At 28.8% G+C, this 23,102-nt stretch overlaps 1 protein-coding gene across 1 annotated transcript in view; it reads right to left on the bottom strand.

Moving 5' to 3' along the window:
- Nucleotides 1-23,102, bottom strand: part of LOC130442829 (photoreceptor-specific nuclear receptor-like) — a 38,795-nt gene that overhangs the window by 3,869 nt on the left and 11,824 nt on the right. The window contains exons 2-3 of the mRNA XM_056777189.1: nucleotides 20,056-20,320; nucleotides 6,555-6,658 (exon numbers count right to left, since the gene is read on the bottom strand). Of these exons, the coding sequence (XP_056633167.1) occupies nucleotides 6,555-6,658; nucleotides 20,056-20,320 (369 nt within the window). The remainder of the gene's footprint in view (nucleotides 1-6,554; nucleotides 6,659-20,055; nucleotides 20,321-23,102) is intronic.

Genomic DNA, 23,102 nt, shown 5'->3' on the forward strand with positions numbered 1-23,102 from the left:
TGATTTATTTCTGAAGAATAACCGATATAACAACTTTCGTATTTACTTTGTATAGTTCAGTGTTTATCTTATACCTATGACGTCACGCAATATGGCGATCTTACTGAAATGTTTAAACTACCTACGAAATTTTCGAATTTTCAATAATTTTCTTTTCTATAAATATTGATCAAAGAAATTTTAAGGAATATGACATAAAATTTGAAAAATATCGATAAATACTCAAAACATTAGATATAATATGATTTAATATGGAGAAACATGAATTAATATTGGAGAAAAAAATAATAAATATCGTGGAAATGGAGAAATATAGACATATATAGACAAATAAATGAACGAATCATTAATTAAATAAATAAATAAAAACACGAATAAATAATTCTGTAAATAAACGAATGAATAAATAGATAAATAAATAAATAAAGTTAATAGGTAAAAAATATTCAAATAAATGAATGAGTTAATAAATGATTGTATAAGAAGATTGATGAATAATTGAATAAATAAATAAATAATTAAGTAAATAGTTAAATGAATAGATGAATAAATGTGTAAATAAATCATTGCGTAAGAAGATGGATAAATAATTGAATAAATAAATAAATGAATGATTAAGTGAATAGAAAAATGAATAGATGAATAAATGAATAAATAAATAATTGCATAAGAAGGTAGATAAATAATTGATTAAGTAAATAGATAAATAAATAGATGAATAAATGATTAAATAAATGATTACATAAGAAGGTAGATAAATAATTGAATAAATAAATAAATAAATGAGTGCATAAGAATATAGATGAATAATTGAATGAATAAATAAATGAATAATTAAGTGAATACATCAATAAATAAATTAATAAAGAAATGATTAAGTAAATAGATAAATAAATAGATGAATAAATAAGAAGGTAGATAGATAAATAAATAAATAAATAAATAAATAAATAAATGATTAAATAGATAAATAAATAGATGAATAAATGATTAAATAAATGATTGCATAAGAAGGTAGATAAATAATTGAATAAATAAATAAATAAATAAATAAATAAATAAATAAATAAATAAATAAATGATTAAGTAAATAGATAAATAAATAGTTGAATAAATGATTGCATAAGTATATAGAGGAATAATTGAATAAATAAATAAATAAATAAATGATTAAGTAAATATATAAATAAATAGTTGAATAAATGATTGCATAAGAATTTAGAGGAATAATTGAATAAATAAATAAATAAATAAATAAATGATTAAGTAAATAGATAAATAAATAGTTGAATAAATGATTGCATAAGGAGGTAGATAAATAATTGAATAAATAAATAAATGATTAAATAAATAGATAAATAAATAGATGCATAAATGATTGCATAAGAATATAGAGGAATAATTGAATAAATAAATAAATGATTAAGTAAATAGATAAATAAATAGTTGAATGAACGAATGATTTTGTAAGGAGATGAATAAACAATTAAATGAATAGATGAATGAATGAATTATAAAAACAATGAGTAAACAACAAAAATACCCCCTTCCCTTTGAATCTAACAATACGAATTAACAGCGACGTTGATTATTGGATAAACAATAAATTTGAAAATCATAGTAATCGACGGAATACGAATCAGAAAGACAAAGCGACGTTAAGGTAACGAAATTTAATACGACCGCAAACGAAATCGGATTAGAGCCAAAGGCGACGATAACAAACGAAGCCAATCACGATAAAGCAAAGTTACAATCTCCCTAAACCGCCTCCCGCAACATCTCCATATATATATATATATATATATATATATATATATATATATATAAATTATGTAACGATCATTTATATGTATATAAACAGGGTGTTTATTTAAAATTTATTCAATTCGAAAACGATTCGACGATATTTTCCGTATTAAAATCGAACTATTTCGGTCCGCGCTGTATATAATATCAACTGAACCGAATAGAAATAATCATCCTAATCGTTTTTCCTTTTATCTTTTCACGCAATGTTTAAAAATATGTGTGCTGGAAGATCTCGACGTTATCCAAAACGGATACGCAATTATTTTACTAACATAAGCTTTTTGCCTGCCTGCGGGATTTCGAGCACGTGGCGACTACCCCGGAAAAAGGGGTTATTCGACACGCAAATTGGCGCCCCGTCGAGACGACAATATTCGAACGGAATTTTTACAAACTTTAAGTAAATTAATTGTCGTCGAAACGTACGCATACCCCTACATTAAATGACCCAAGGCTTATCTTTGAAATGTTCTGAATTCCATTTTTTTCTTACAAAAACGTAACCCCCGGTATAGATGATCTAGAGCATGGTATCAATTCAATCTATTAAAAAACTCCCTCTATCGGACGTGTTTTAAATGAAAGAATGAAAAAATAAATAAATAAGTGATAAAATGATTAAATAAATAAATAAGTGATGAAATGAATGAATAAGTGTATGAATGATAAAATAAATGGATAAATGATTAAATAAATGGACGAATAAGTGAATCAACAAATGAATAATTAGTTAAATAGATGAATAAATAGATGAATTAATGATCCAAAGATTAGATAAATTAGATAAAAAACTGATGGAATGAATAAATACATGTATAAATGAGTAAATAATTGGAGGAATGAATCTAAAAATGGATGAGATATTGAATAAAGAAACTGAGAAATAAATAAGGGAATGAATGATTCAAAGAATGAATAAATAAACAAACGAAATGAATAAATGTATAAATAAATGAATAAATCGATAAATAAATAAACAAATGAATAAATGATTCATATATTGAATAAATCAGATGAAAAACTTAATAAATAAATCAATAGATAAAGAAATATATAAAAGATTGAATGAATGGTTGAATAAATAGTTGTTTCATAGATTAAATAAATTAGATAGACAACTGATGGAATAAATAAATTAATAGATAGAGAAATGAATAAATGAATGATGAAATAAATAAATAAATGAGTAAATAATTGGATGAATGAATCGAAAAATGGATGAGATGTTGAATAAATAAACTAATAATTAAAAATATTAATAGATAAATTTATAAATGACTTAATACATGAATAAATGATTGAATGAATAGATAAATAAATAAACAAACAAAAGAATAAATGGTTAAAAGGATAAATTGATAAAAAACTGAATAAATAAATGACTGAAAGATTAAATAAAAGAAAAAAAGTGATGATATGAATAAATAAATAAAATGAGATATGATTAAACAAAAGGATGAATGGTTAAATAAATAGATAAATGAATAAATAGTTGAATGGATGAATGAATAAATATATAAATGATCAAATAAATCAATAAATGATTGAATAGTTAAATACAATGTATAAATGATGAAATAGAATAATAAATTATTGTTTAAATGAATCAACAAATAAAATAATTGTTGAATAAATGAATAAATTATTGAATAAACAAATGATTGAATCGTTAAATAAAATCTATAAATGATCAAATAAATGAATAAATTATTGTTTAAACGAATCAACAAATAAAATAATTGTTGAATAAATGAATAAATTATTGAATAAACAAATGATTGAATGGTTAAATAAAATGTATAAATGATCAAATAAATGAATAAATTATTGTTTAAACGAATCAACAAATAAAATAATTGTTGAATAAATGAATAAATTATTGAATAAACAAATGATTGAATGGTTAAATACAATGTATAAATGATGAAATAGATTAATAAATTATTGTTTAAACGAATCGACAAATAAAATAATTGTTGAATAAATGAATAAATTATTGAATAAACAAATATTGAATCGTTAAATAAAATGTATAAATGATCAAATAAATGAATAAATTATTGTTTAAACGAATCAACAAATAAAATAATTGTTGAATAAATGAATCAATTATTGAATAAACAAATGATTGAATGGTTAAATACAATGTATAAATGATGAAATAGATTAATAAATTATTGTTTAAACGAATCGACAAATAAAATAATTGTTGAATAAATGAATAAATTATTGAATAAACAAATATTGAATCGTTAAATAAAATGTATAAATGATCAAATAAATGAATAAATTATTGTTTAAACGAATCAACAAAAAAATAATTGTTGAATAAATGAATAAATTATTGTTTAAATGAATCAACAAATAAAATAATTGTTGAATAAATGAATAAATTATTGTTTAAACGAATCAACAAATAAAATAATTGTTGAATAAATGAATAAATTATTGAATAAACAAATATTGAATCGTTAAATAAAATGTATAAATGATCAAATAAATGAATAAATTATTGTTTAAACGAATCAACAAAAAAATAATTGTTGAATAAATGAATAAATTATTGTTTAAACGAATCAACAAATAAAATAATTGTTGAATAAATGAATAAATTATTGAATAAACAAATGATTGAATCGTTAAATAAAATGTATAAATGATCAAATAAATGAATAAATTATTGTTTAAACGAATCAACAAAAAAATAATTGTTGAATAAATGAATAAATTATTGTTTAAACGAATCGACAAATAAAATAATTGTTGAATAAATGAATAAATTATTGAATAAACAAATGATTGAATGGTTAAATACAATGTATAAATGATGAAATAGATTAATAAATTATTGTTTAAACGAATCAACAAATAAAATAATTGTTGAATAAATGAATAAATTATTGAATAAACAAATGATTGAATCGTTAAATAAAATGTATAAATGATCAAATAAATGAATAAATTATTGTTTAAACGAATCGACAAATAAAATAATTGTTGAATAAATGAATAAATTATTGAATAAACAAATGATTGAATGGTTAAATACAATGTACAAATGATGAAATAGATTAATAAATTATTGTTTAAACGAATCAACAAATAAAATAATTGTTGAATAAATGAATAAATTATTGAATAAACAAATGATTGAATCGTTAAATAAAATGTATAAATGATCAAATAAATGAATAAATTATTGTTTAAACGAATCAACAAATAAAATAATTGTTGAATAAATGAATAAATTATTGAATAAACAAATGATTGAATCGTTAAATAAAATGTATAAATGATCAAATAAATGAATAAATTATTGTTTAAACGAATCGACAAATAAAATAATTGTTGAATAAATGAATAAATTATTGAATAAACAAATGATTGAATGGTTAAATACAATGTATAAATGATGAAATAGATTAATAAATTATTGTTTAAACGAATCAACAAATAAAATAATTGTTGAATAAATGAATAAATTATTGAATAAACAAATGATTGAATCGTTAAATAAAATGTATAAATGATCAAATAAATGAATAAATTATTGTTTAAACGAATCGACAAATAAAATAATTGTTGAATAAATGAATAAATTATTGAATAAACAAATGATTGAATCGTTAAATAAAATGTATAAATGATCAAATAAATGAATAAATTATTGTTTAAACGAATCGACAAATAAAATAATTGTTGAATAAATGAATAAATTATTGAATAAACAAATGATTGAATGGTTAAATACAATGTATAAATGATGAAATAGATTAATAAATTATTGTTTAAACGAATCAACAAATAAAATAATTGTTGAATAAATGAATAAATTATTGAATAAACAAATGATTGAATCGTTAAATAAAATGTATAAATGATCAAATAAATGAATAAATTATTGTTTTAACGAATCAACAAATAAAATAATTGTTGAATAAATGAATAAATTATTGAATAAACAAATGATTGAATCGTTAAATAAAATGTATAAATGATCAAATAAATGAATAAATTATTGTTTAAACGAATCGACAAATAAAATAATTGTTGAATAAATGAATAAATTATTGAATAAACAAATGATTGAATGGTTAAATACAATGTATAAATGATGAAATAGATTAATAAATTATTGTTTAAACGAATCAACAAATAAAATAATTGTTGAATAAATGAATAAATTATTGAATAAACAAATGATTGAATCGTTAAATACAATGTATAAATGATGAAATAGATTAATAAATTATTGTTTAAACGAATCGACAAATAAAATAATTGTTGAATAAATGAATAAATTATTGAATAAACAAATGATTGAATCGTTAAATAAAATGTATAAATGATCAAATAAATGAATAAATTATTGTTTAAACGAATCAACAAATAAAATAATTGTTGAATAAATGAATAAATTATTGAATAAACAAATGATTGAATGGTTAAATAAAATGTATAAATGATTGAGTTAATAATGGATATTTTGACATACAATTCCGCAGAATTTGTATTTATACTGAAAATTATCGAAGCAATTGCTAGATTATTGTTTCCTGCATATCACACTGTTGCCGTCTAAAGCAGTTTTCAGGTAAATTCGGGAAATCTATTCGTGGTAAAGTGAATACTGAACGGCCTATGACAAAGTGATATTGAATTGACAGATTTCGCGGGAAATTTGTATTTTTATTGTAGTAAGAGAAATTTATACTGAATAAAAGTTATTTTTGAAGACTTACCGTCTTTGTTCATCCCCATAGCGAGACATTTCTTTAAACGACACGCTTGACATTGATTTCTATGTGCCTTGTCTACTATACATCGACCAGTTCCAGCTTGACACCTGTAAACGATAAATATCAGTAGATTCACTCATATTTACAATTGGCAACAGCGCTGTTTTAGTTGAATTGTTTACATTATAGCGTTCCGCGTCAAGTTGATAGAGTGTTTTCGGGGGAACGGGGAGCTTTTGCCGTTTAATAGGGGTATCAGGTGGCGCAACTCGTATGCGACACTTGCCATTTTGATATATTTAAGCCCACTAATATCCCGGCAGAAGCGTCATTCTAAATGTTTCTCGGTTGGGTTTCGGGGATGAACAATATCTTTGTTTCGTCATTAGTTATATACCGAACGGAGCGAATTTTGAGACGAAAATCGCGATATTAAAGTGAAAAAACCATAATATGGAAAGTCTGGGGGTTGTTTTTCCAATTTATCGTCGCTAAGGGAAAATTTTTGCAATTAGAAGTGATAACGCGGCTCGAAGGACCAAAAATGTATCAAAAATTCAAAAAAAAATGACAATTATAGTGAAAATCGTTACCTACAGCGTTGTTGCCACTTCTATTTAATCCATTTAATCCAATTTATCGTCGCTATAGGGAAATTTTTGCAACTAAAAGTGATAATGCGGCTCGAAGGACCAAAAATGTATCAATTATTTGGAAAAAAAATGACAATTATAGTAGAAATCGTTGTTATATGATGATTTTTTTCCTCGTTTAACAGTTACAGCGTTGTTGCCACGTCTATTTAATCCATTTAATTCAATTTATCGTCGCTATGGGAAAATTTTCGCAACTAAAAGTGATAACGCGGCTGGAAGGACCAAAAATGTATCAATTATTTAAAAAAAATGACAATTATAGTGAAAATCGTTGTTATATGATGATTTTTTTCTCGTTTAAGAGCTACAGCGTTGTTGCCACGTCTATTTAAGCCATTTAATCCAATTTATCGTCGCTATGGGAAAATTTTCGCGACTAAAAGTGATAACGCGGCTCGAAGTACCAAAAATGTATCAATTATTAAAAAAAAATGACAATTATAGTGAAAATCGTTGTTATATGATGATTTTTTTTTCCTCGTTTAAGAGCTACAGCGTTGTTGCCACGTCTATTTAATCCATTTAATTCAATTTATCGTCGCTATGGGAAAATTTTCGCAACTAAAAGTGATAACGCGGCTCGAAGGACCAAAAATGTAACAATTATTTGAAAGAAATGACAATTATAGTGAAAATCGTTGTTATATGATGATTTTTTTCTCGTTTAAGAGCTACAGCGTTGTTGCCACGTCTATTTAAGCCATTTAATCCAATTTATCGTCGCTGTGGGAAAATTTTAGCGACTAAAAGTGATAATGCGGCTCGAAGGACCAAAAATGTATCAATTATTAAAAAAAATGACAATTATAGTGAAAATCGTTGTTATATGATGATTTTTTTCTCGTTTAAGAGCTACAGCGTTGTTGCCACGTCTATTTAAGCCATTTAATCCAATTTATCGTCGCTATGGGAAAATTTTCGCGACTAAAAGTGATAACGCGGCTCGAAGTACCAAAAATGTATCAATTATTAAAAAAAAATGACAATTATAGTGAAAATCGTTGTTATATGATGATTTTTTCTCGTTTAAGAGCTACAGCGTTGTTGCCACGTCTATTTAATCCATTTAATTCAATTTATCGTCGCTATGGGAAAATTTTCGCAACTAAAAGTGATAACGCGGCTCGAAGGACCAAAAATGTAACAATTATTTAAAAAAAATGACAATTATAGTGAAAATCGTTGTTATATGATGATTTTTTCTCGTTTAACAGTTACAGCGTTGTTGCCACGTCTATTTAATCCATTTAATTCAATTTATCGTCGCTATGGGAAAATTTTCGCAACTAAAAGTGATAACGCGGCTCGAAGGACCAAAAATGTAACAATTATTTAAAAAAAATGACAATTATAGTGAAAATCGTTGTTATATGATGATTTTTTTCTCGTTTAAGAGCTACAGCGTTGTTGCCACGTCTATTTAAGCCATTTAATCCAATTTATCGTCGCTATGGGAAAATTTTCGCGACTAAAAGTGATAACGCGGCTCGAAGTACCAAAAATGTATCAATTATTAAAAAAAAATGACAATTATAGTGAAAATCGTTGTTATATGATGATTTTTTCTCGTTTAAGAGCTACAGCGTTGTTGCCACGTCTATTTAATCCATTTAATTCAATTTATCGTCGCTATGGGAAAATTTTCGCAACTAAAAGTGATAACGCGGCTCGAAGGACCAAAAATGTAACAATTATTTAAAAAAAATGACAATTATAGTGAAAATCGTTGTTATATGATGATTTTTTCTCGTTTAACAGTTACAGCGTTGTTGCCACGTCTATTTAATCCATTTAATTCAATTTATCGTCGCTATGGGAAAATTTTCGCAACTAAAAGTGATAACGCGGCTCGAAGGACCAAAAATGTAACAATTATTTAAAAAAAATGACAATTATAGTGAAAATCGTTGTTATATGATGATTTTTTTCTCGTTTAAGAGCTACAGCGTTGTTGCCACGTCTATTTAAGCCATTTAATCCAATTTATCGTCGCTATGGGAAAATTTTCGCGACTAAAAGTGATAACGCGGCTCGAAGTACCAAAAATGTATCAATTATTAAAAAAAAATGACAATTATAGTGAAAATCGTTGTTATATGATGATTTTTTTTTCCTCGTTTAAGAGCTACAGCGTTGTTGCCACGTCTATTTAATCCATTTAATTCAATTTATCGTCGCTATGGGAAAATTTTCGCAACTAAAAGTGATAACGCGGCTCGAAGGACCAAAAATGTAACAATTATTTGAAAGAAATGACAATTATAGTGAAAATCGTTGTTATATGATGATTTTTTTCTCGTTTAAGAGCTACAGCGTTGTTGCCACGTCTATTTAAGCCATTTAATCCAATTTATCGTCGCTGTGGGAAAATTTTAGCGACTAAAAGTGATAATGCGGCTCGAAGGACCAAAAATGTATCAATTATTAAAAAAAAATGACAATTATAGTGAAAATCGTTGTTATATGATGATTTTTGTCTCGTTTAACAGTTACAGCGTTGTTGCCACGTCTATTTAATCCATTTAATTCAATTTATCGTCGCTATGGGAAAATTTTCGCAACTAAAAGTGATAACGCGGCTGGAAGGACCAAAAATGTATCAATTATTTAAAAAAAATGACAATTATAGTGAAAATCGTTGTTATATGATGATTTTTTTCCTCGTTTAACAGTTACAGCGTTGTTGCCACGTCTATTTAATCCATTTAATTCAATTTATCGTCGCTATGGGAAAATTTTCGCAACTAAAAGTGATAACGCGGCTGGAAGGACCAAAAATGTATCAATTATTTAAAAAAAATGACAATTATAGTGAAAATCGTTGTTATATGATGATTTTTTTCTCGTTTAAGAGCTACAGCGTTGTTGCCACGTCTATTTAAGCCATTTAATCCAATTTATCGTCGCTATGGGAAAATTTTCGCAACTAAAAGTGATAACGCGGCTGGAAGGACCAAAAATGTATCAATTATTTAAAAAAAATGACAATTATAGTGAAAATCGTTGTTATATGATGATTTTTTTTTCCTCGTTTAAGAGCTACAGCGTTGTTGCCACGTCTATTTAATCCATTTAATTCAATTTATCGTCGCTATGGGAAAATTTTCGCAACTAAAAGTGATAACGCGGCTCGAAGGACCAAAAATGTAACAATTATTTGAAAGAAATGACAATTATAGTGAAAATCGTTGTTATATGATGATTTTTTTCTCGTTTAAGAGCTACAGCGTTGTTGCCACGTCTATTTAAGCCATTTAATCCAATTTATCGTCGCTGTGGGAAAATTTTAGCGACTAAAAGTGATAATGCGGCTCGAAGGACCAAAAATGTATCAATTATTAAAAAAAAATGACAATTATAGTGAAAATCGTTGTTATATGATGATTTTTGTCTCGTTTAACAGTTACAGCGTTGTTGCCACGTCTATTTAATCCATTTAATTCAATTTATCGTCGCTATGGGAAAATTTTCGCAACTAAAAGTGATAACGCGGCTGGAAGGACCAAAAATGTATCAATTATTTAAAAAAAATGACAATTATAGTGAAAATCGTTGTTATATGATGATTTTTTTCCTCGTTTAACAGTTACAGCGTTGTTGCCACGTCTATTTAATCCATTTAATTCAATTTATCGTCGCTATGGGAAAATTTTCGCAACTAAAAGTGATAACGCGGCTGGAAGGACCAAAAATGTATCAATTATTTAAAAAAAATGACAATTATAGTGAAAATCGTTGTTATATGATGATTTTTTTCTCGTTTAAGAGCTACAGCGTTGTTGCCACGTCTATTTAAGCCATTTAATCCAATTTATCGTCGCTATGGGAAAATTTTCGCAACTAAAAGTGATAACGCGGCTGGAAGGACCAAAAATGTATCAATTATTTAAAAAAAATGACAATTATAGTGAAAATCGTTGTTATATGATGATTTTTTTCTCGTTTAACAGTTACAGCGTTGTTGCCACGTCTATTTAATCCATTTAATTCAATTTATCGTCGCTATGGGAAAATTTTCGCGACTAAAAGTGATAACGCGGCTCGAAGTATCAAAAATGTATCAATTATTAAAAAAAAAATGACAATTATAGTAAAAATCGTTGTTATATTATGAATTTTTTTCTCGGTTAACAGTTACAGCGTTGTTGCCACTTCTATTTAATCCAGATTTTACTAGATTATTAAAATTAGATGGAGAATTTAGGAAACTATGGCTCCAACAACTATTACTTCATAGTTAAAGTATGTTGGGAGCTGAAAGATGTCACTGCTTTCTATTTAGAGTTCACTAAGAGCTTTTATCTCAATATTACATTAATTAAAATGAAATGGTTGCTTTATTTACACCTTGAGAAGCATTTTGAAAATACGCTGACTATCCTAGTATCATAACATTATATTCATATCATCAGCAATCTTAGAAATGAAAGTATCAAAATGTATCGTGTGGAGATAGTGGCGGTGATTCAATAATTGCGTTTAAAATAGTAGAAATTTCATTAGGCGATTGATTTAATGCCGAAAAACACATTCTAAATTATCTCTAGTATGGAATCTAATAAATTTAACGTTTGAAAATTTTGACAACCAGTTTATACAATTATATAACAATCAGTATATCATATTTCCGCCTGGTATTAATTTTTTGTCCGATCCACAACAATAAAGGGCATGTTCATCCCCCGTAAATCGATTCGTAGCGATGGCCCTTTTAGCATCAAAAACAGGCTTTACGGGATATCGACATCGAATTTGTACAAAAAGAGAAGTCGAAATGTTGATTCAGGTAAAATGATTTGATATCCTCTGTGAACGGATAGGATTTTATTGCAAAAATCTTTAAAAAAATCCGTTTCACCCTGTATTATTTCATTCAGAAAGTTTGTAAGTCTAATTTCCACGCAGCATTTAACGAAATTTCGTGAATTTTGATGTAATATATTAAAAATCAGGTCAAAAAAATGGAAAAGGTGAGATTCTTGGACAGGTTTAGACTCTAAAGGTCTCATCAGAATAGCACAAAGTTATTTTTTGACAGGTTTTGAATTATATAGTTCTCATCAGGATAATATAAACTAATTCCTCGATAGAATTCGACTTTGAGGATCTCGTGAGGGTGTAATACAATTTCTTGACAAGTTTTGAGTTTAAGGATCTCATAAGAACAGCATAAAGTAATTTCTCGACAGGTTTTGACTTATATAGTTCTCATCAGGATAATATAAACTAATTCCTCGATAGAATTCGAATTTAAGGATCTCGTGAGGGTGTAATACAATTTCTCGACAAGTTTCGACTTTAAGGATCTCATCAGAACAGCATAAAGTAATTTCTCGACAGGTTTTGATTTATATAGTTCTCATCAGGATAATATAAACTAATTCCTCGATAGAATTCGACTTTGAGGATCTCGTGAGGGTGTAATACAATTTCTTGACAAGTTTTGAGTTTAAGGATCTCATAAGAACAGCATAAAGTAATTTCTCGACAGGTTTTGACTTATATAGTTCTCATCAGGATAATATAAACTAATTCCTCGATAGAATTCGAATTTAAGGATCTCGTGAGGGTGTAATACAATTTCTCGACAAGTTTCGACTTTAAGGATCTCATCAGAACAGCATAAAGTAATTTCTCGACAGGTTTTGACTTATATAGTTCTCATCAGGATAATATAAACTAATTCCTCGATAGAATTCGAATTTAAGGATCTCGTGAGGGTGTAATACAATTTCTCGACAAGTTTCGACTTTAAGGATCTCATCAGAACAGCATAAAGTAATTTCTCGACAGGTTTTGACTTATATAGTTCTCATCAGGATAATATAAACTAATTCCTCGATAGAATTCGAATTTAAGGATCTCGTGAGGGTGTAATACCATTTCTCGACAAGTTTTGAGTTTAAGGATCTCATCAGAACAGCATAAAGTAATTTCTCGACAGGTTTTGACTTATATAGTTCTCATCAGGATAATATAAACTAATTCCTCGATAGGATTCGAATTTAAGGATCTCGTGAGGGTGTAATACAATTTCTCGACAAGTTTCGACTTTAAGGATCTCATCAGAATAGTATAAAGTAATTTCTCGACAGGTTTTGGCTTATATAGTTCTCATCAGGATAATATAAACTAATTCCTCGATAGAATTCGAATTTAAGGATCTCGTGAGGGTGTAATACAATTTCTTGACAAGTTTTGAGTTTAAGGATCTCATAAGAACAGCATAAAGTAATTTCTCGACAGGTTTTGACTTATATAGTTCTCATCAGGATAATATAAACTAATTCCTCGATAGAATTCGAATTTAAGGATCTCGTGAGGGTGTAATACAATTTCTCGACAAGTTTCGACTTTAAGGATCTCATCAGAACAGCATAAAGTAATTTCTCGACAGGTTTTGACTTATATAGTTCTCATCAGGATAATATAAACTAATTCCTCGATAGAATTCGACTTTAAGGATCTCGTGAGGGTGTAATACAATTTCTTGACAAGTTTTGAGTTTAAGGATCTCATCAGAACAGCATAAAGTAATTTCTCGACAGGTTTTGACTTATATAGTTCTCATCAGGATAATATAAACTAATTCCTCGATAGAATTCGACTTTAAGGATCTCGTGAGGGTGTAATACAATTTCTCGACAAGTTTCGACTTTAAGGATCTCATCAGAATAGTATGAAGTAATTTAAGACAGGTTTTGGCTTATATAGTTCTCATCAGGATAATATAAACTAATTCCTCGATAGAATTCGACTTTAAGGATCTCGTGAGGGTGTAATACCATTTCTCGACAAGTTTTGAGTTTAAGGATCTCATCAGAATAGTATAAAGTAATTTCTCGACTGGTTTTGATTTATATCGTTCTCTTCAGGATAATATAAACTAATTCCTCGATAGAATTCGACTTTAAGGATCTCGTGAGGGTGTAATACAATTTCTCGACAGGTTTTGAGTTTAAGGATCTCATCAGAATAGTATAAAGTAATTTCTCGACTGGTTTTGACTTATATCGTTCTCATCAGGATAATATTAACTAATTCCTCGATAGAATTCGAATTTAAGGATCTCGTGAGGGTGTAATACAATTTCTTGACAAGTTTTGAGTTTAAGGATCTCATAAGAACAGCATAAAGTAATTTCTCGACAGGTTTTGACTTATATAGTTCTCATCAGGATAATATAAACTAATTCCTCGATAGGATTCGAATTTAAGGATCTCGTGAGGGTGTAATACAATTTCTCGACAAGTTTCGACTTTAAGGATCTCATCAGAACAGCATAAAGTAATTTCTCGACAGGTTTTGACTTATATAGTTCTCATCAGGATAATATAAACTAATTCCTCGATAGAATTCGAATTTAAGGATCTCGTGAGGGTGTAATACAATTTCTCGACAAGTTTCGACTTTAAGGATCTCATCAGAACAGCATAAAGTAATTTCTCGACAGGTTTTGACTTATATAGTTCTCATCAGGATAATATAAACTAATTCCTCGATAGGATTCGAATTTAAGGATCTCGTGAGGGTGTAATGCAATTTCTCGACAAGTTTCGACTTCAAGGATCTCATCAGAACAGCATAAAGTAATTTCTCGACAGGTTTTGACTTATATAGTTCTCATCAGGATAATATAAACTAATTCCTCGATAGGATTCGAATTTAAGGATCTCGTGAGGGTGTAATACAATTTCTCGACAAGTTTCGACTTTAAGGATCTCATCAGAACAGCATAAAGTAATTTCTCGACAGGTTTTGACTTATATAGTTCTCATCAGGATAATATAAACTAATTCCTCGATAGGATTCGAATTTAAGGATCTCGTGAGGGTGTAATACAATTTCTCGACAGGTTTTGAGTTTAAGGATCTCATCAGAATAGTGTAATTTCTTGAAATTATATGTAATTTCGAACGAAAATGTAAAAAAGACCATCTAGAGCCCGTCCTGTATATAAAATCTGCGATATTCAGTTCCCGGTTCGCCAGATGATTCCAAAGGAATTCCCCGGAGAGCCACTCTATCAATTTTTATCCTACTCCTTTCAAATCTCGTTCTTTCAAAATGTACGGGCTTTATACGTAGGGACTAAGGGCACAAACCGAAATATTCTCGTTCCGTATAACACTGCCCGACTCAATAGTTGTTTTATATACTTGAAAGCAATGAAAATGAGGTCGATAAATGACGAAATCAATGTCGAAACATTTGATTTTCCGTTTTTCCGTAGCCGTCGTCCGTTCGCGTTAGTTCCGAGAAGTGATTTCGTTTCCATATAATCATAAACCGATTGGACACTAGCGAACTCGATTTCCGTAACCAGATTAAGGCACAAAGGGCGCGCACACATTCACTGCACGGATTAGAGCAAGTTCCCTTAATTGATTGAGGCCGGGATCTCCGTTGAATGACTTCGTAAGCCGTTCGAGGTCGACGGAAAAAGAGAGGAAGTTTTTCCATGATGCTTTTGCGAATTTACTTCGAACTATATGTACAAAAACGAAACACGTGATTGAAATAATTTATTTTTATTTATTTTTTTATTTGTTATCGAACTGAGCTGAATTGAGAAAATCCGAATATGCGAATGGGGAACCCAAAATATGCGAGTCATTTATTCAAAATATGCATAGATGCGTTTTGGAAAATTTTTGAAAAACTGCGTTTCTCGTTTCGTCTCAGACTTATGCCCAAAAAGGGGAAATATTATCAAATTTTGGAGAAATGTGAATGAATATAGGAGAAATATCGTCGTAATGGAGAAATATGATTAGATATTGGAGAACTATGGAAAAGGTTTGGAGAAATATCGTCGTAATGGAGAAATATGGAAAAGGTTTGGAGAAATATCGTCGTAATCGAGAAATATGGAAAATTTTTGGAGAAATATCATCGTAATGGAGAAATATGATTAGATATTGGAGAAATATGGAAAAGGTTTGGAGAAATATCGTCGTAATGGAGAAATATGATTGGATAATGGAGAAATATGGAAAATTTTTAAAGAAATATTGTAGTAATGGAGAATTATGATTAGATATTGGAGAAATATTGAAAATTTTGGAAAATTTTTGGAGAAATATGGAAAATGTTTGTAGAAATATCGTCGTAATGGAGAATTATGATTAGATATTGGAGAAATATGGAAAATGTTTGGAGAACTATCGTCGTAATGGAGAAATATGATTGGATAATGGAGAAATATAGAAAATATTTGGAGAAATCTCATAGTAATAGAGGTATATGATTAGATATGGGAAAATATGAAAAATTTTGGGAGAAATATCGTCGTAATGGAGAATTATGATTAGATATTGGAGAAATATGGAAAATGTTTGGAGAAATATCGTGGTAATGGAGAAATATGATTGGATAATGGAGAAATATAGAAAATATTTGGAGAAATCTCATAGTAATAGAGGTATATGATTAGATATGGGAAAATATTAAAAATTTTGGGAGAAATATCGTCGTAATGGAGAATTATGATTAGATATTGGAGAAATATGGAAAATGTTTGGAGAACTATCGTCGTAATGGAGAAATATGATTGGATAATGGAGAAATATAGAAAATATTTGGAGAAATCTCATAGTAATAGAGGTATATGATTAGATATGGGAAAATATTAAAAATTTTGGGAGAAATATCGTCGTAATGGAGAATTATGATTAGATATTGGAGAAATATGGAAAATGTTTGGAGAACTATCGTCGTAATGGAGAAATATGATTGGATAATGGAGAAATATAGAAAATATTTGGAGAAATCTCATAGTAATAGAGGTATATGATTAGATATGGGAAAATATTAAAAATTTTGGGAGAAATATCGTCGTAATGGAGAATTATGATTAGATATTGGAGAAATATGGAAAATGTTTGGAGAACTATCGTCGTAATGGAGAAATATGATTGGATAATGGAGAAATATAGAAAATATTTGGAGAAATCTCATAGTAATAGAGGTATATGATTAGATATGGGAAAATATTAAAAATTTTGGGAGAAATATCGTCGTAATGGAGAATTATGATTAGATATTGGAGAAATATGGAAAATGTTTGGAGAACTATCGTCGTAATGGAGAAATATGATTGGATAATGGAGAAATATAGAAAATATTTGGAGAAATCTCATAGTAATAGAGGTATATGATTAGATATGGGAAAATATTAAAAATTTTGGGAAAAATATCGTCGTAATGGAGAATTATGATTAGATATTGGAGAAATATGGAAAATGTTTGGAGAACTTTCGTCGTAATGGAGAAATATGATTGGATAATGGAGAAATATAGAAAATATTTGGAGAAATCTCATAGTAATTGAGATATATGATTAGATATGGGAAAATATGAAAAATTTTGGGAAAAATATCGTCGTAATGGAGAATTATGATTAGATATTGGAGAAATATGGAAAATGTTTGAAGAAATATCGTCGTAATGGAGATATATGATCATATATTGGAGACATATAGACAATTTTTGCAAAAATATCGAAATGGAGAAATGAGATTAGATTTTGGAGAAACATGGAAAATTAATGCTGAAAGAAAATTAGTAATTTTGGAGAAATATGGTGATAACGGAGAAATATGATTAAATATTGCCAAAAAATAAATTATTTTTGGAAAAATATCATTCAAAATTTGGAGAAAAATGAAATATATTTGTATAAATATGGTCGTATTGGAGGAATATTAAATATTGAAGATGTGGAAATAATTTTTGGAGGAATATGATTATAATGGAGGAATGTGAAAAAATATTGGAGAATTAAGAGTAATTTTTGGAGAAATGACGTCACATGTGAGAAATATGGAGAAATGTGATCAAATATTGGAGAAAATGAATAATTTTTGGAGAAATATTTTAATAATGGAGAAATATGATTAGATAAGGGAAAAAATGAATTAATTTTAGAGGAATATGGTAACAAGGGAGAAATGTGATTAAATATTGGAGGAAAATCGAAGTTTTTTGAAAGAAAATTCATATTTTTCGAATTAATTTGGTCCGAATGTGAAAATGTAAATGAAAATTTTGAAAATATGAAAAATTTATGGAGGGATACGGAGAAATATTTTCAATTTTCGAAAAATTATGGTCACAGGGGAGAAATAAAAGATTGGAGGGAAATTGATTGAAGAATTTGATTAATTTTTCAAGAAAATTTGGTCACAAGGGAAAAATGTAAATGAAAATTGGAGAAATATGGAAAAAATATGGAGAATTAAGATTAAATAAGACCTGGGAAATATCACTTTTCAAAAAACCCTTGTATATTTTTCGAAAAACACGAAACACGGAACAATTTCATGAAAACTTAGTTTTATCAATTTATTTTTAATTAAAATCTAATAAACTACACTGGAAATTAATAAGCATTTTTGATTTTATAAATACTATACCTGGTGATAAAAAAAAAACGATATTTTATTATAAATTTTCGTTTTAGCCTTTGAAACAGTCCTTTTTGAGTCAGTACAAGCATTTTAATAATTTTTTTAATTCTGACGCGTATATTCTTAATATTCGGTACGAGGAAAAAGTCAATTGAACAAAATCTGGCGTATACTATGGCCGAAGAATGATTTTCGTTCCGATTTTGGTCAAATATGGCGTTCAAACTCAACGCAAACATCTAAAAAGTTTACAGTGTTGCCCAAAACTACTCGAGTTTCAAATTCTGGCTGTTCGAAACGACGTAGGTCGGTTTTTAATTCTCCAAACGACTTCTCTGGAAACGTCCCGCTCTCTTATAAATTTCCCCTTTTTATTTTTGCGCTAGACACAAGTTAGAAAGCTCTCGACCGAATGCAAATTTTTATTTCTAGTAATCATAAAGTCTTACTGAAGAATCACAGATCTAAATCCCTTTTTAAAATTCAATTAAACTTCTCCGTGGTTGGGTTTTATAAATCTTGCGGTTCGAATGAACAAAAAAATCGATTCGTCTTATATCAAAAGGAATTTGGGGATTGCGATGGACGAGATATATCGAAAAAAGGATAAAATCGACATTTTTTCTGTTTTTTTTCCTTCTGATTACCGCAATCGTTTTAAATCAGTTCTCAAGCTTCTGTTGCCATACGACTAGCATCCATCAGGTTAATTGCTTCACAGCTTTGAGTATCTTCATCATATTCTTTCCCAAACTGCGATTTTCTGTTTGAAGGTTCCAAAAACTCCCTGGTGCGTCGATCGGGGAACGTTCAGAGGGAAAAACAACCCTTTAAACTCGTAATTTCCTTCATCTAGTACCAAATTTTCTTCTCAAGCTTCTGTTGCCATACGACTAGCATCCATCAGGTTAATTGCTTCACAGCTTTGAGTATCTTCATCATATTCTTTCCCAAACTGCGATTTTCTGTTTAAAGGTTCCAAAAACTCCCTGGTGCGTCGATCGGGGAACGTTCAGAGGGAAAAACAACCCTTTAAACTCGTAATTTCCTTCATCTAGTACCAAATTTTCTTCTCAAGCTTCTGTTGCCATACGACTAGCATCCATCAGGTTAATTGCTTCACAGCTTTGAGTATCTTCATCATATTCTTTCCCAAACTGCGATTTTCTGTTTGAAGGTTCCAAAAACTCCCTGGTGCGTCGATCGGGGAACGTTCAGAGGGAAAAACAACCCTTTAAACTCGTAATTTCCTTCATCTAGTACCAAATTTTCTTCTCAAGCTTCTGCCGCCATACGACTAGCATCCATCAGGTTAATTGCTTCACAGCTTTGAGTATCTTCATCATATTCTTCCCCAAACTGCGATTTTCTGTTTGAAGGTTCCAAAAACTCCCTGGTGCGTCGATCGGGGAACGTTCAGAGGGAAAAACAACTTACCTATAAATGAGTTTTCTTCTGACGGATCTTTTGAAAAATCCGGAACAGCCGTTGCATGCCAGAATTCCGTAATGTTTCCCCGAGCTGGTATCCCCGCAGACGACGCATACAAGCCCGGGTATTCCTTTCTTGGTGGGTACATTCCAAGGAGGAGGCGGCGTACGGGAGGCTTGAATCAAAGTTTGGGAGGACGGTAAACAAAGCGCCAGGGGGTGATCACCTTCTTGGGAGTAACAATCGGCACTGTTCGGCGATGTTCGTAGATCTGGAAATGAAAATATTTTTTTATCGTGACGTTAATTTATTTTTGAAAGCCGGTTAGAGTATGGTTGGAGGGTCGGGAGAATCATGGCATATGGGACCTATTCGACCCTATTTACATTATAATTAAATACGCCCTTGATGTCACTTGTAGCGGAATTGATGACATTAAATTTGCACACTTGGTATTCGGGTGAACAATCGGTTATGGTAGATATGATCTTTGAGTACATCTTGTATCAATTAAATTCAATTTGTATCGAATTCGAATTAACTAAAATGTTGATAAAATATATCTAGAAAGTCGAAATTTGAATAAAAAGTGTCTAGAAAGTCATTTTTTTAAAAAAAAAGCGACTGGAAAGGTTCCCAAATTGAAAATATCATCTAGAAAGTCAGCAGTTGAGTAAAAAGTGTCTAGAAAGGTGATGACAGTTGATAAAATATATCTAGAAAGTCGAAATTTGAATAAATAGTGTCTAGAAAGTCATTTTTTATCAAAAAAGCGACTGGAAAGATTTAGAAATTGAAAATATTATCAAGAAAGCCAGGGGTTGAGTAAAAAGTGTCTAGAAAGGTAGTGACAGTTGATAAAATATATCTAGAAAGTCGAAATTTGAATAAAAAGTGTCTAGAAAGTCATTTTTTTAAAAAAAAGCGACTGGAAAGGTTCCCAAATTGGAAATATCATCTAGAAAGTCAGGGGTCGAGTAAAAAGTGTCTAGAAAGGTAGTGACAGGTGATAAAATATATCTAGAAAGTCGAAATTTGAATAACAAGTGTCTAGAAAGTCATTTTTTTAAAAAAAAGCGACTGGAAAGATTTAGAAATTGAAAATATTATCTAGAAAGCCAGGGGTTGAGTAAAAAGTGTCTAGAAAGGTAGTGACAGTTGATAAAATATATCTAGAAAGTCGAAATTTGAATAACAAGTGTCTAGAAAGTCATTTTTTTAAAAAAAAGCGACTGGAAAGGTTCCCAAATTGGAAATATCATCTAGAAAGTCAGGGGTCGAGTAAAAAGTGTCTAGAAAGGTAGTGACAGGTGATAAAATATATCTAGAAAGTCGAAATTTGAATAAAAAGTGTCTAGAGTCATTTTTTATCAAAAAAGCGACTGGAAAGATTTAGAAATTGAAAATATTATCTAGAAAGCCAGGGGTTGAGTAAAAAGTGTCTAGAAAGGTGATGACAGTTGATAAAATATATCTAGAAAGTCGAAATTTGTATAAAAAGTGTCTAGAAAGTCATTTTTTATTAAAAAAGCGACTGGAAAGGTTTCAAAATTGAAAATATTATCTAGAAAGCCAGAGGTTGAGTAAAAAGTGTCTAGAAAGGTGATGACAGTTGATAAAATATATCTAGAAAGTCGAAATTTGTATAAAAAGTGTCTAGAGTGTCATTTTTTCTTAAAAAAGCGACTGGAAAGGTTCTCAAATTGGAAATATCATCTAGAAAGTCAGGGGTTGAGTAAAAAGTGTCTAGAAAGGTGATGACAGTTGATAAAATATATCTAGAAAGTCGAAATTTGAATAAAAAGTGTCTAGAAAGTCATTTTTTTAAAAAAAGCGACTGGAAAGGTTCCCAAATTGAAAATATCATCTAGAAAGTCAGGGGTTGAGTAAAAAGTGTCTAGAAAGGTGATGACAGTTGATAAAATATATCTAGAAAGTCGAAATTTGAATAAATAGTGTCTAGAAAGTCATTTATTATCAAAAAAGCGACTGGAAAGATTTAGAAATTGAAAATATTATCTAGAAAGCCAGGGGTTGAGTAAAAAGTGTCTAGAAAGGTGATGACAGTTGATAAAATATATCTAGAAAGTCGAAATTTGAATAAAAAGTGTCTAGAAAGTCATTTTTTAAAAAAAAGCGACTGGAAAGGTTCCCAAATTGAAAATATCATCTAGAAAGTCAGGGGTTGAGTAAAAAGTGTCTAGAAAGGTGATGACAGTTGATAAAATATATCTAGAAAGTCGAAATTTGAATAAATAGTGTCTAGAAAGTCATTTTTTATCAAAAAAGCGACTGGAAAGATTTAGAAATTGAAAATATTATCTAGAAAGCCAGGGGTTGAGTAAAAAGTGTCTAGAAAGGTGATGACAGTTGATAAAATATATCTAGAAAGTCGAAATTTGTATAAAAAGTGTGTAGAAAGTCATTTTTTATTAAAAAAGCGACTGGAAAGGTTTCAAAATTGAAAATATTATCTAGAAAGCCAGGGGTTGAGTAAAAAGTGTCTAGAAAGGTGATGACAGTTGATAAAATATATCTAGAAAGTCGAAATTTGTATAAAAAGTGTGTAGAAAGTCATTTTTTATTAAAAAAGCGACTGAAAAGGTTTCAAAATTGAAAATATTATCTAGAAAGCCAGGGGTTGAGTAAAAAGTGTCTAGAAAGGTGATGACAGTTGATAAAATATATCTAGAAAGTCGAAATTTGTATAAAAAGTGTCTAGAGTGTCATTTTTTCTTAAAAAAGCGACTGGAAAGGTTCTCAAATTGGAAATATCATCTAGAAAGTCAGGGGTTGAGTAAAAAGTGTCTAGAAAGGTGATGACAGTTGATAAAATATATCTAGAAAGTCGAAATTTGAATAAAAAGTGTCTAGAAAGTCATTTTTTTAAAAAAAGCGACTGGAAAGGTTCCCAAATTGAAAATATCATCTAGAAAGTCAGGGGTTGAGTAAAAAGTGTCTAGAAAGGTGATGACAGTTGATAAAATATATCTAGAAAGTCGAAATTTGAATAAATAGTGTCTAGAAAGTCATTTATTATCAAAAAAGGGACT

This window comes from Diorhabda sublineata, chromosome 4, assembly GCF_026230105.1.
Source record: "Diorhabda sublineata isolate icDioSubl1.1 chromosome 4, icDioSubl1.1, whole genome shotgun sequence".
Lineage (NCBI taxonomy): Eukaryota > Metazoa > Arthropoda > Insecta > Coleoptera > Chrysomelidae > Diorhabda > Diorhabda sublineata.